At 41.8% G+C, this 12,893-nt stretch overlaps 1 protein-coding gene across 1 annotated transcript; it reads right to left on the bottom strand.

Annotated features, from left to right (window-relative positions):
* Positions 1-3,333: 3,333 nt before the first annotated feature.
* Positions 3,334-12,413, bottom strand: dclk3 (doublecortin-like kinase 3). The gene is made up of 7 exons (XM_012861380.3): positions 12,251-12,413; positions 11,349-11,551; positions 10,466-10,597; positions 8,932-10,131; positions 5,914-6,046; positions 5,671-5,838; positions 3,334-4,367 (listed from the first exon to the last, which is right to left on the bottom strand). The coding sequence occupies exons 1-7, from the start codon at positions 12,315-12,317 to the stop codon at positions 3,856-3,858; spliced, it is 2,415 nt and encodes an 804-aa protein (XP_012716834.2). The 5' UTR covers positions 12,318-12,413; the 3' UTR covers positions 3,334-3,855.
* Between the last annotated feature and the right edge of the window lie 480 nt (positions 12,414-12,893).

Below are 12,893 nucleotides of genomic sequence, written 5' to 3'. Positions count from 1 at the left end.
TAAATTCACTTTACAGTGGGAGGCATGGTCCATGAGATATTTTGGGGTAAACACACCAAAAGTCTTAACAGATCTGTCCTCTATAAACTTCTCTCTTCCTAATAAGACTATCAAATATGATATAAAGAGACAAGAGGCAGTATTGCTCCTTAATTTTATACAAATTAAATTTTATTAATATTCAATCAGTCAAAAACTAATGCGTTAACACGAATACGTGGTTTATTTCAGCCTCTTCCAATTGATATGATCTCATCAACAATTTCAGAAATGGGTTGTACTTCTTTCAAGAAACATTTCGCAGGGCAGGAAACCTAGAGCGAAATACAAGAGTTTACCGCCATCTAACACTGTCTAATTTAGTGTTTGTGTAGTAACAGTTTTATCTAAAATAAAACATTCTCTGTATATTTATTCATACACGTCACTGGGGAAATATTTGTGTAATGAAAGTAAAAGATAGTCCATTAAATGACCAAACCCTTCATTAAATGTTGTTGTAACTCATGCAGGTTTTTTCAACGAGTCGTTGTTCATGGTCTGTCTCACGGGGGATCTGGGGAACCCTCGGACTGAACACAACTGATGGAGAGGATGATCGGGGTTGTCCGTTGTGTTCATTTTACGACAAACTCTTCTTTGCACAATCATCAACCACCATCAACAAAAATCAACAATCATCTCCTTTGTTTTGTTCACGTTCAAGATGGTAATTTATTACAGTTTTTGATGAGTCTAAACGTTAATTTCAGTAAAATGCTGCTTTTACCAAGACCAAAGAGTGCAAGGGACAGAGGAAAACACTTGCCAATTGGGACAAAAGATATTTTCATTTATTAATGTCCTTGTTACTGCAAATTACAGCAAAATGCTGAATTTACCAAAAAAACCAACAAACAAAAAAAAACTACCACCCTGGGAGCGAAAGTAATGACTATGTATCGGAGTTCTGGTCTGGTCTGTAAATTAAAGTAAAATACTGTTTTCGCTTAAAAAGAAAATCTGAATGTATGTATACTTGTACCTGCAAGTGACAGGCCAAAAGTTTCTACAAAATATGTTACAGTCTAACACTGTTGATCACTGCAACACACTGTTTACATAAAATGAATAATGATGTAATTATAACTTTACTAGTACAAATCACTGGGTAAAACAGACATCTTGATGTAATGTTTTCAAGGAAATTTTGTTAATTTTTTAAATTGTTTTGTTAAGTATTTAAAAGCAAAAGTGTTTTACTTGTATTTGGGCAGACAGAGGAGTGGCTTTGGGCGTCTTAACTTCTTCTGGTCAGTAGCTGAAAGGCGATCTGAACCTGACATGCTACAAACTGAGGCTTGCCCCCCAGAGGATAAAATACTTCACAGTAATGGAAGCTGACTGGCTAGTTTTACACTGAAGCTGAGGACAAACTTTGATGTTATTGCTACTTCGCCACATCCTTCAGTTCGGTGAAATGCGAAAGCTTTGCTTCGAACAAAAGAGAAGAGGATTTAAAAAGATACAGGCTGTTTTGTTTTGTTATTTATACTATAAAAAAAAAAAGAAAAGAAAACACACCACACACCACACACCTTCTTCTCAAGTATTTCAGTTTAGGATCTGTATGTTTGTACTATTTTCTGGAAAGATAATTACTATTAATGAGCATTTTAGGCTAATTTTCACTGATCTTATTAGTAACACTTGCTATTCCATGGAACAATTGCCCGTAAAGTATCTTCTAATTAAATGAGTCCTTTACAAAAATAAAAAAGTGTCAATTTCAACAAAAAAATGTGTAGAGAATAATGATTCTAGGGCAAACATTTTTAGTCACAGGGCAGAACATGTTCTCCAATGAGCCCATTTATCATTACCGTCTGGCGGTACCACAGTTGTGGTTGTGGCACAGCCACTAAACACGACTGGTCCAAGCTAAATTCAACATTTAGGTCCAGAAAGAGGATCATCAGGGCTGACCTTCGCTCCATCCAGGACTTGTACAAGCCTAGGGTCAGGAAAACCTCACAGCCTGAGTCGTCAGCTGCTGTGCTTTGAATCAAAATAAGCACACTTGCTCTACGAGACGCTGCCTTTCTTAACCAAAGTTAAATTTCTTGTTTGTGCACACAATCTTGGCCAATAAAACTGGCTCTGATTGTATTAAATATACTTGCACGTTATCACCCTAAGGCATCTGAAAGCATTTCTCGTAATTGTATCATATTGTTAGTGTTTGCCGTTAATAATTCTAGTCGAGGGTCGTTTCCTTAAACAACACGCTGCTGTTTAAGGACATTACGTGGACATTTTAAAGGGCTTTTTGCCGCAATCTCTAAAACCAGTTTGGCTGATTTCAAGGAATTCTCTGCATGTGTGTTTTCAGGACGCGCGAATAATTAGGCCAGAGGAGCAGGATTGTCGAGAGAGGTTTTAGTTACCCTTGGCCCGCAGCACTGATAAGTGACCATCGTTCCATCAGTGCCCCAGATACAGTATACGGCGTGGAAGCCACAGATGCTGCGGAAGTGTCCTGGCCTGGGTAAGAGGGGGGGGGGGGGGGGGGGGGGGGTTAGTGGGAGAGCTTTGGGCTGGGTGGGGCAGGATGTCAGTGTCAGCTGTCTGCAAACCGGGAGGGACAGGATTAACCACCCCTCATTGGACGGAAAGATACGCCTTATTTGGTCTGTGTGGAATGGCAAGGGAGCTATACCCCCCCTTTAGGTATGCACATTTAGCCCAGTAGCATGTGGTCACACGCTGTTCCCGACCCTCAGCATTGTTTACAACATCTTACCACACATTCATTTAAACATTGCATTAAGAAAAGGTCCGACCAGCGGCAGTTTAATGTCAAAACATATCCAATAAACCCACTGTAGAGGATGGTGGAGTAGTATTTACTGATTATAAACAGGGAAGACATAACCCTGAACAAATTATTTAAACACAAATTAATATGATCCTACTGTTATGACTATATATTAAAAAAAAGGTGGTCGTTGATGACCCACCATTAAAAAAAAATACACAACACACTGCAAAATCGGAGCTAAAAATAAGTAACATTTTCTGAAAATTAGTGTATCTGTCCTTAAATTTGAGCAGGTAAATAAGGTGATCTGCCAATAGAATAAGATTTTTGCACTTAAAATAGGAACCATTCATCTCCATCATCTTATTTCAAGTGCAGGATGTCTAATTACCTTAATTTAGGGGGTCAAAATACTCATTCCATTGGCAGATGATCTAAATTTACCTGCTCAAATCAAGGACAAAAACACTGTGTTTAAGAACATTTTGCTTATTTTTAGATCCGTTTTTGCAGTGCACCCATAATGAGGGAAATCTAAAAAAGGATAAAAAATTATTTGCTGAGAAAAATAAACAAAAATAAGGAAGAAATCTACTACAAATGTAATTTAACAGAACTTAAAAATGCTTCATGTTTACAGGTTTCTCTTTTTTTTTTTTTTTTACAGCGACTCAGTCATTACATAACATCCCATGATTAATTTCCAAATGCAGGGCAAATGGGTTACGCATATCTCATCAATCAGCCTCTATTCATCCTGAGAAAGTAGAAACCCATCATCAGGCTTTCATCCAAATCTTCAGCTGCAGGAAAAAAAAATCAAGGCTATTGTTTGTATCAAAGTGATCTAATCACCGCACAATCAAACAGACCGAATGGCGGACGTGTCAGGGCGTGAATGTGCTGTGACCATTTGGCCTGGTGTGGTTTTCAGGCGGCTGGAGCGTGGCTGTGTGTGAGCGTTGGTGCTGAAGGACAGGCGGAGCTGAAGAATCTGCTGCTGCTCCGGGTGATGCTGCTCTGGGTGGTTTGCTACCGTCAGTGTCTGGTTGGTGCTACTGTTCCCTGTTCTGTTGGGACTGCGGTTTAATCTGGGATGAAGGCTCGGCCTGAGTTCTGCAGGAGTCACTCTGATTAAAAAGGTCCATGTTTTCCAGCTGTGGGCCTGAATTCTGAATATTCCTCCCACTGTGTTGCTCTGCAGAGATGGTTTCCGGTTTCTCCTGACAACTTGTGGAGTATAAAGGTGTCTGATTTTGCTTCTGGGAAGCTATGATGTCGACGGTGCTCGTGTCTTTTGATTGAACCAGTGGGGATTTGTTTTGTTCCCGGCATCTTGTTGGGGAATCATCATGTCTCCTGAGAGTTTTTTCCTTCTTGGTACCAGAGTGTCCTGCTGATTGCTTTGTCAGTGATTCTCCTGTGTTTCGCTTAGTTTTGTCAGAGAGCGCCCTCTGGCTGTAAGCTGAAGACATGTCATTCACCCAGTGGTGCTGGAGGGTCTGCTCTGCTGTCAGCCTCTCTGTGGGATCCGGTTTGAGGAGAGATCTGACCAGACCTTTAGCTTCTGTTCATCCGCAAAGAAAAAGAAACAACAACAACACATCAGTTTGTGTATTTAAATTTGGAAACACAGAGCATCCATAGGCAAGTAACTCAGACTTGTTGTGTCTTGTGATTTCTTAAAGTGGGCTGGATCTCTTTTAAGTTTTCATTTGGGCTTTTGGTGCTTTTCTCTAATTTTCTGCCACATCATTGTTTTCATCTGGCCAAGACAGCTTCATCCAATTTGCTTAAAAATACAGGAAAATTGTAAAAAGTCCAGGAATTATAAAGATGTATGTATTAGGATCATCTTTGTCAAATAGTAAACAAAAAAACAGCAAAAGACATAAGAGATGCATGATTCTTCAGTAGATATAGATACATAGCAGTGACCTTCTGAGGGAAACTTGCGGAAATGTCAAAATCTTATCATTCGACTAATGCATAAACTTTTATCACTATCAAACATTAGCACACCCACAACCTTCTGCTTTCTGAAATACAAAATGTAGCCGCATCGTCATTGATAAAGACCAGAAAGAAAGCTTACAGTGCCCAATACACATGAACGCACCTTTTCTGCAGCACCACTAAGCTAAAGGCTCCACACCATGAGGACCAAGAAGCTCCCAAAACGACTCAGGGACAAAGTTGTTGAGAAGTACAAGTCTGGGTGGGGACTTGAACATCTCAACAACAACCAAAATATCCAAAACTTTGATGTTTCCACGCAGCCCCATCAAATCCATAATCTTCAAATAGAAAGCACATGGTACCACAACAAATCTGCCAAAAGAGGACCACCACTAGGACATGCGGACCAGAAAAAGGAGGACAGAGAGGCCGCACAGAGACCAAAGGTAACCCTGGAGGAGCTGCATAGCCCCACAGCAGAGACTGGACGATCTGTCCATAGAAAGAAATCTGTCCCGAAGAAATTGTGATAAAGACCACTTTAAAACATCACACAAAGTCTCTCGTTAAAAAGAAAAATATAAAGAAACAAGGCATGACTAAAGACATTTGCAAATATCCATTGTAAATATCCATAATAAATCTGCTAGTTTATGTCTTACAGTCATTGTAAAAAGAAAGCACACCTTTTTGCAGTTCTGGGGTGTTATTATATAAGTGACCTGGTTTTTACTGTTTTGTAAGATAAATTAAATCCAGACAAAACATGCAAAGGCATACCCTGACGGCTTCCACCGTGTCATTATCCGTCAAACAAAGATGAAGCCAAAATGGAGAAAGACTACGAAACTCTGGAATTTAAAGGTAGCATACTTTATTTTTTACCATGTAAATAGTTCACTGTGATTTACCTTCTGAAACGGAGTCCCAGTAGGGCGACGGGAAACGAAGCTCTGCTTGTCTGATGAGCTTAAAGAGCTCCTCCTGGTCTCGATCCCGGCTGCGGAACGGGGCAAAGCCACAGAGCAGGATGTAAAGGATCACCCCCAGAGCCCAGACATCCACTGCTACACCGTATCCTGCCGGTTAACCACGAAGACGTTAGGAGAGTCTGACTCACGATGAAGCACGGGAGTGTCTCTAAAGTACCTCACCTGTCTCACAGAGGATCTCGGGGGCCACATACGTTGGCGTGCCGCATATGGTGAAGACCGGTTCGGTTACCACCATCGCCAGGCCAAAGTCTCCCAGCTTCAGCCGACCGAGGACAGCAGCCGCTTTCTCTATCTGAGAGAGAGCGAGAAAGGAAACTAGATAGCATGCTATGCAACAGTAGCGCTAACATCTCGTACTTTTTCACATTTTAACATGACACCACCGCAAATCTATTTATTTATTTTGGAATATTATGTGGTAGACCAGGGGTCAGCAACCTTTACAACCCGCAGAGCCATTTTTGCCCTCGGTCCAGCTGAAAAAATTTTGTTGAGAGCCACAAAAGTTACACATCTCTTTGAAACAAGAGCTTGGTTTTATAGTACACTATAGGAAATGTGCTTACAGTTATTATTTAACCAACAGTATTTTTATGTTCAGGTTTAACACATTTTCTTCAATCGAACATTGATTTTTATAGCAAATGGCATCAAAATGATGAAAAAGCAACCTACTGACAAATAGATACTTCATTTATCTATAGTAAAATATTCTATACGCCATTAGTTTATGCATATATTGCAGAGCTAAATGCATCCTAAAGTTAGCAATTTTAAATTAACTTTACATTTAGAAACTTTGACCAATTTTTTTCACATTTTTAAGAGCCAAAACTGAAGGTGTAAAGAGCCAAATGCAACCCTGGAGCCACAGGTTGCAGACCCGTGTGCTAGACCAACACTACAATGATATAATTGTTAAGAGGACAGAAAAGACACATGGTTCGCAAGGTTTTATAACAAATAAGATGTGAAAACAGCAACTTGGATTTATATTCAGAAGTCACCTAAATGCTACATAGAGTCAGGTTGATCTCAGCAGACATCCAGCGGTCCTTCGGAGGCCTTAACGGTTTGTTAGAGAACATCAGTGAACAAACTGAAGACCAAGGGACACACCAGACGGGTCAGGAATAAAGACGTGGAGAAGAACCCTACACGTGTGCGGTTGAACGGAGCGCTGCTATCAGAAAACCGAAAGCGTTTTACACAACAATCCTACGAAGGACATTCATAGGCAAAGCAGTCAAGAGGTCGGTGGTAACTCTTGAGGAGCTGAAGAGAGCCACCGCTCAGGTGGGAGAATCTGTCAACAGGGCAGCTGTTACCTGTGCTCTCCTCAAATAGCATCTTCACAGAAGAATTGTAGAAAGAGAGACATTATTTAAAGAAAGACATCAGAAGAGCCTTCTGTAGTTTTCTACAAATCCTGCAGAGGAGGCACTCTGTCAGATGAGACCAAATCTGAGCTCTAAAAAGCAAAGTGTGCCAAAAACCACCACACATCACCCTGAACACCATGGCTGTGGGAGCAACATGATATGGGACCGCCATGCTTTCAGGTTGGAAAAGGAAGCTTGCTCCATTTTTCGACTTGCATTTGAAAAAAAAATTAAAACTATGTATCATTTGTGTCGCACCTCACAGCTATGCACTTCTTTGGGTTTTTCCAGCATGTAAAACCATATTGAAATACAATGAAGTCTGTGGGTGCATTTGAAAACGTCAATCAGGTATAAATACTTTCTGTTCTGTCTCTCTCCGAGGTCGGTCGTGTTTTTCTCTCCTCTCCAGCTTTCACCCCCCGCACCTCCCCCTCTCCTGCTTCTGCTGCTATGTCTTGTCTTTCTCAGCACTTTCTTCATATCAACCGAACTCTGAAAAACATGGATCTGGTAAGCTGGTCTCTCAATACTATTGATTGGGACTTTGATGCAATCAACTGGTTTCCTTATATAGGACATTTTTGACCAATCTGTATAATCTGACCCAATCTGCATAATATGATTGAACTTGACTTTGTAAAGTGCCTTGAGATGACATGTTTCATGATTTGGCGCTATATAAATAAAATTGAATTGAATTGAATTGATCAATTTTTTTCGACGGGTAGGCAACTAAAGGTGGACCCGTCCGGTCCTGATTTGACCCATTTTATGGGATACACCCTAAATTCCTGGAGGAAAACGGTGTGTCTTTCGACCTTGTCATTCCTGGATGTTTGAAATTTTCACATTTGGATTAAGGATACTGTGATCTCTACTTATTGGTTTTTGTGGATTTTTGAAGTATCGGCAAATACAGCAGATGTCGGTAGCCATTTGGCCTTGATCAGGCTGCCGGCTGCATATGACGCGCTCACTAAGGCGATGAACGGACAGTTCTGGAAGGTGGAGGAGCAGAGCCGAAAAGCTGGATGTGCTGGTACGCAGACTGGCTTCGGTGGTTGGACTCAAAGGGGATTTGGGATAAAATCTGGAAGTGAAGCGCGGAAAAGCCCAACAATTTGGAAAATTGGATTTACCATTTGGAGCCAGCAAAAGACTTAAAGCTGACAGGAAAGGCAGTGCAGCTTGCCCTCGTAACAAATAACATATTGGTATGCCCTCCCTATCTCTACTCCTGGATTGTTATGACGGAGAATGGTCAGAACTCTCCCCCGCTGACACCTGCGGATGCTTTCTGAACTGTTGGCCGGCTGATAACATCAAGGACAATGGCCTCAGGAGAGTGTTCATGGAAATATAAACACTTCACCCAAACAGACACACATAACTGATGCTCATATAAAATGATTAACTTACACGCGACTAGTCTCAAATGTTTACCTTCTGCTATATGTATCTCGGGCAAGAGGTGTGCAAGAGGTTTTTGATATCTCAAACTGTATCCTGTTATAGGATAAAGTATGAGTTATGTTTTTTTCCCTCCCACCTTCTTTCTTTGTGGCCTCTATTTTTCTACAGAGTAATGGCAGCGCCATGTGGGCACCGTGTAAGGTGGTGTCCTTGGCAGCAAGGCCTCAGTAAATTGTCCCCCCCTGAAATGTTTGTGATGTTTGTTTGTTTGTTATGGCGGTTGTACTGAAACAGCATTTTCCCTCTGGGATTATTAAAGTATTTCTGATTCTGAAGATGCCAAACACTTGAAATTCCACTGATGTGCCCCAATACCCACCAACAGATTCTCGGGTTTCAGGTCCCTGTGGACGATGCTCCTGCGGTGGATGTAGTTCAGCGCTTCGCTCACGTCCCAAACCATCCGTCCGGCCTCGGCCTCCGAGAACCTCCCCCTGTCGCTGATGGCCTCGAACAGATCCCCCCCGCTCACCAGCTCCATCACCAGGTAGGAGTGAGTACGAGTGTGGTGGTGCGCCAGCAGCCGCACTATGCGGGGGTGACTCAGGCTACCCAGGAGGCTCAGCTCGTTCTGCATCATGTGCTCTCGCCCGACCAGCTTGGCGTGCTCCACGATCTTCACAGCGACGGGCTGGCCGTCGTGGCGGCGACGGCACTCTCGCACCACAGCAAAGTTGCCATCGCCGATCAAACGTCCGATTTCGTAGCGGCGCTCGACGTCAGCCAATGTGAGATCCCTGCCGTCCGAGGGGGGCGCACAGGTGTCTGCAACTTGTTTCTCTGAGTGTGCTGAACCCACGCGTGGAGCTGGGTCTAAAGGCTGTAATGGCACAAAGCTCTGCTCTTTCACTCTGCTGACTGCAGGAGGCGAGGGGCTGATCCTGACATCCAGCTGTTTGGCTTCCGGCTCTGGACGAAGGCTGCCTTTCTGCTTCTTGGACACGGGCGGGAGTGGGACCCTTCCCGACAGCGCACCGATCGGTCCTGGAGCCAGAGGATTGGCGTTTGTTGCCAAGCAGTTTTCACACAGTACAGGCGAAGGTGCACCTGTGTCTCTGAGAACCTCATCGTGTTTAAATGGACCAATAAGAGAAGGCGGTCTCTCTTTGGCCCCTCCCCTTACACGTAACTTTTGCAGGTTATTGGGAAGGTGAGCTGGTTTCTTGCTAGGGTTCTTCTTATTTGACTTCTGGGAGTCAGGAATAGGGTTTCTTTGCTGGTGGGCGTCTACGTGCTGAGATTTGTGAGCATTAGTGTGATTCTTGACATGCGCACGCGTTTCTTGCACTACGTTCCCGGTGTTTTCTGTCTCCTCGCTGTATCCGCTGTCAGCCTTGGCGGCTTTATCCGGCGCTGGCTGGAGCTTTTTCTCCCAGACCCGCAGTGCATCGGCGCGGTAGTGGGGATGTTCTGGAAAAAGTTCCTCCAGAGCATCCTGCACACTGCTCAGGTCGGGACGGGCCTTACCGAGAGCCAAGAAGGCCGCATCACCACGGAAGAAATCACAAACACCCTTTACCTGCAACCAAAAGGCGAAAAAAAACAAGTTACCATAGAGATAACCGGCTGGGATACAAATCTGGAGCGGATGTTTGTTTTATTAGGCTGCTAAAATATTCTTTTTATCTTAAATTTTCAAAGATGAGTTTAATTGAAGATGCTTTCTGACCACTGAAGCCTTTTGACACTTCCTGTTTTAAAAAATTATTGATTTGAATCACAAAAAATTTCAGAAAAGATCTTTAAGACTGAAACAACACCAATGTTTATATTTTCATGAGAAGAATAGGGTTTTTTGGTGAGGCCTATATGGTCCTCCCTCTTTTTATGAAGTCGTTTACGTTTTGCCTCACCTCTCGAGCGTGTGTCGAGTACAGACGTGTGACTCTTCCTCTGTGCCAGCGAGGAAACCCCAACGCTTCAGAGATATCCAAGAGCAGCTGCTCAAAGGACACCACAGCCCTCCGGTTCAGCAGCACCGTGACCTTATAAACAAGAAAAAATGAAGAAAATTAGCAAATCCACTAACTAAAACACACTTGTCCAGTGTACAGTATTTGGACTATAATCTGCTTTACACCAGCAAAAAAGACTGATACTATGTGTAAGGCCATCTGGTCTTAAATATTTATATACATTTGTTCACATTTAAATGTTTTAAGGAGTATTTCAACCTAAAGATTGTAATATCTGATAAGTTTGGAAGGTCAGTAAATCAAAGACATTATTTGGGCGTTATTTCAGCTATTTTTACCTCTATGATGGCCAGATGGAACATTTATAAGTGACAAAATGCATAACCTGTGGGTTCCGAGTAGTAACAACAACAGAGCCGGGGTACAGACGCAAATAAGCATAGTCATTGTTGGTGGTTAGCGCGTGACCCTTCAGTTTATATTAAATGTAAAGGGAGGTGAGATGTGGCTGTCAAAAATCAGTTAAAAAACTGAGACTATAATGAATAATTTCCCAATCTTTTCCACTTTTAATGTGACAAATATCCTGTTAGTTCCATGTAAAATGGGACAAATCTAAATACCCGTCATAATGCGGTTGCACATATATGAAAATTAGTCAAAGTGTTGGCCTACTTACGCAACCTGGTTACTGATCCTTTTTTTTTTTGGAAACAAAATGACCTAATAACTAACTGAAATATTAGAAGTCACTGTTCAAAACGTTGTGAGCTCTTTAGGTATAATACCAGCCTCAGAAATAGCGAATATCCTTTTTTACCTTCCGCAGTCCACTTTGACCACATGGGCGGACAACGGTGACCAGGTGAGGCCGTTCGGCGCTTTCCTCTGAATGCCGGGTGTGAAAGAGGGGTAGGTGTGGAGGGGGGATGTGGGACCTGTATACCCGCTCCACTTGGTGTGGGTGTATGGGCCAAGGTCGAGGTTCGCCACCAGGACGCTTCAATAAGGAGACAGGGGGTCCTGAAACAAAAAGGAAAGGGAAAGACACTTTAGACAAGTGAGAGTTTACGAGTTTAAGAAACTTGAACTCTGTTGTGGTTGTTTTTTTTTTTGAGACTGGTACACATGGAGAAACTCATAGGTAACACAACACCGGCTCCTTATCCTGCGTGAAAGCAAATCCGACTGATCAGATTTGTGCGTTTTCCATCACATGGAGTGCAGGGGCCATTTGAGATTCTTCAGTCAGCATGCAGCACTGGTTGAATTATTTAGGCTTCCTTAAGTCAATAAAAGACACACACACACAGAGAAACACACATACACACTCTTACACACAGTCACACACACAAAACAAAAGCTTGCTTGGCCTGGTTAAGGTTCAGCTAGATCTGCTTAATTAGTAAAGAATTATACAGTCACATCATCCTTTAATTTTACTGTTATTTTTATTTTTTTGGCAGACTGAAACGCAAGACTTAGGCAGGGTTGTTTTTGCTAGTCTGAGAAGCAATTCATAACAGTTTTATACATATGTAGACAAAATGTTTGCTCTGTGTTTACAGCAAATATACAATGTCTCAGAGTATTGACACCTTATAGAGAGCCACCTCCAATAATAAACAGTGAGTGATAATTTAGCGGTTAAATAATATTATAACATTTTGTAAAGTTAGAATTTGTTTCTGTTTTAAGCAAAAATCGTACCAACCCACTCACCTGACATTACCCATTTAGTGTTTCGCGCCACTTCGCCTCCATTCCTGGCTTTCGATAATGGCGTCATTTATTCAAAACAGTGAAAAAGTGAAGGAATAAAACCCTCATATGTATTATTATTTAGTTTGGTCCAACCATAATCAACGGAACTTGTTGGGTTGCTCTCCACTGCTAGCTTCCAAAGAAAGTAACGGGATTGAGGAGGACCGTGTAGCTACAGTGGTTGCCATGGATACACGTCAATCGCTACAACTAATGGAAGAGCAAGACCGGAAGTTTGGGTGGTTACTATCAAAATAAGAGGGTTAAATCGTTCGAAGACCATCTTTAAATGTACATATTTTTAAATACTTAAATATGTATTATTTATCTAAAATAAAAAGTTAGAGATTTATTGTTTTCAGCTTTAAAAAAATATATTTTTGATATTAAAACCGGAAGTTTATCTCTATATTTCCTGAACTTGACACCATCATGAGAGGGACTGATGATGGTTTGTTTTTATTTTTACATGATTTGACAGGGTCAGTTTGAATCAATGTCAAATATTGAACATGAATATGTTTGATTTATATAGCCAGACATATTTAAGGAAAGGTATGTTTTGGGTTAATTATTTAGATAAAAAGGAGAAAAAAACATT

The sequence above is a fragment of the Fundulus heteroclitus genome, chromosome 13 (genome assembly GCF_011125445.2).
Source record: "Fundulus heteroclitus isolate FHET01 chromosome 13, MU-UCD_Fhet_4.1, whole genome shotgun sequence".
NCBI lineage: Eukaryota > Metazoa > Chordata > Actinopteri > Cyprinodontiformes > Fundulidae > Fundulus > Fundulus heteroclitus.
This window is presented reverse-complemented; position numbering and strand designations above follow the sequence as displayed.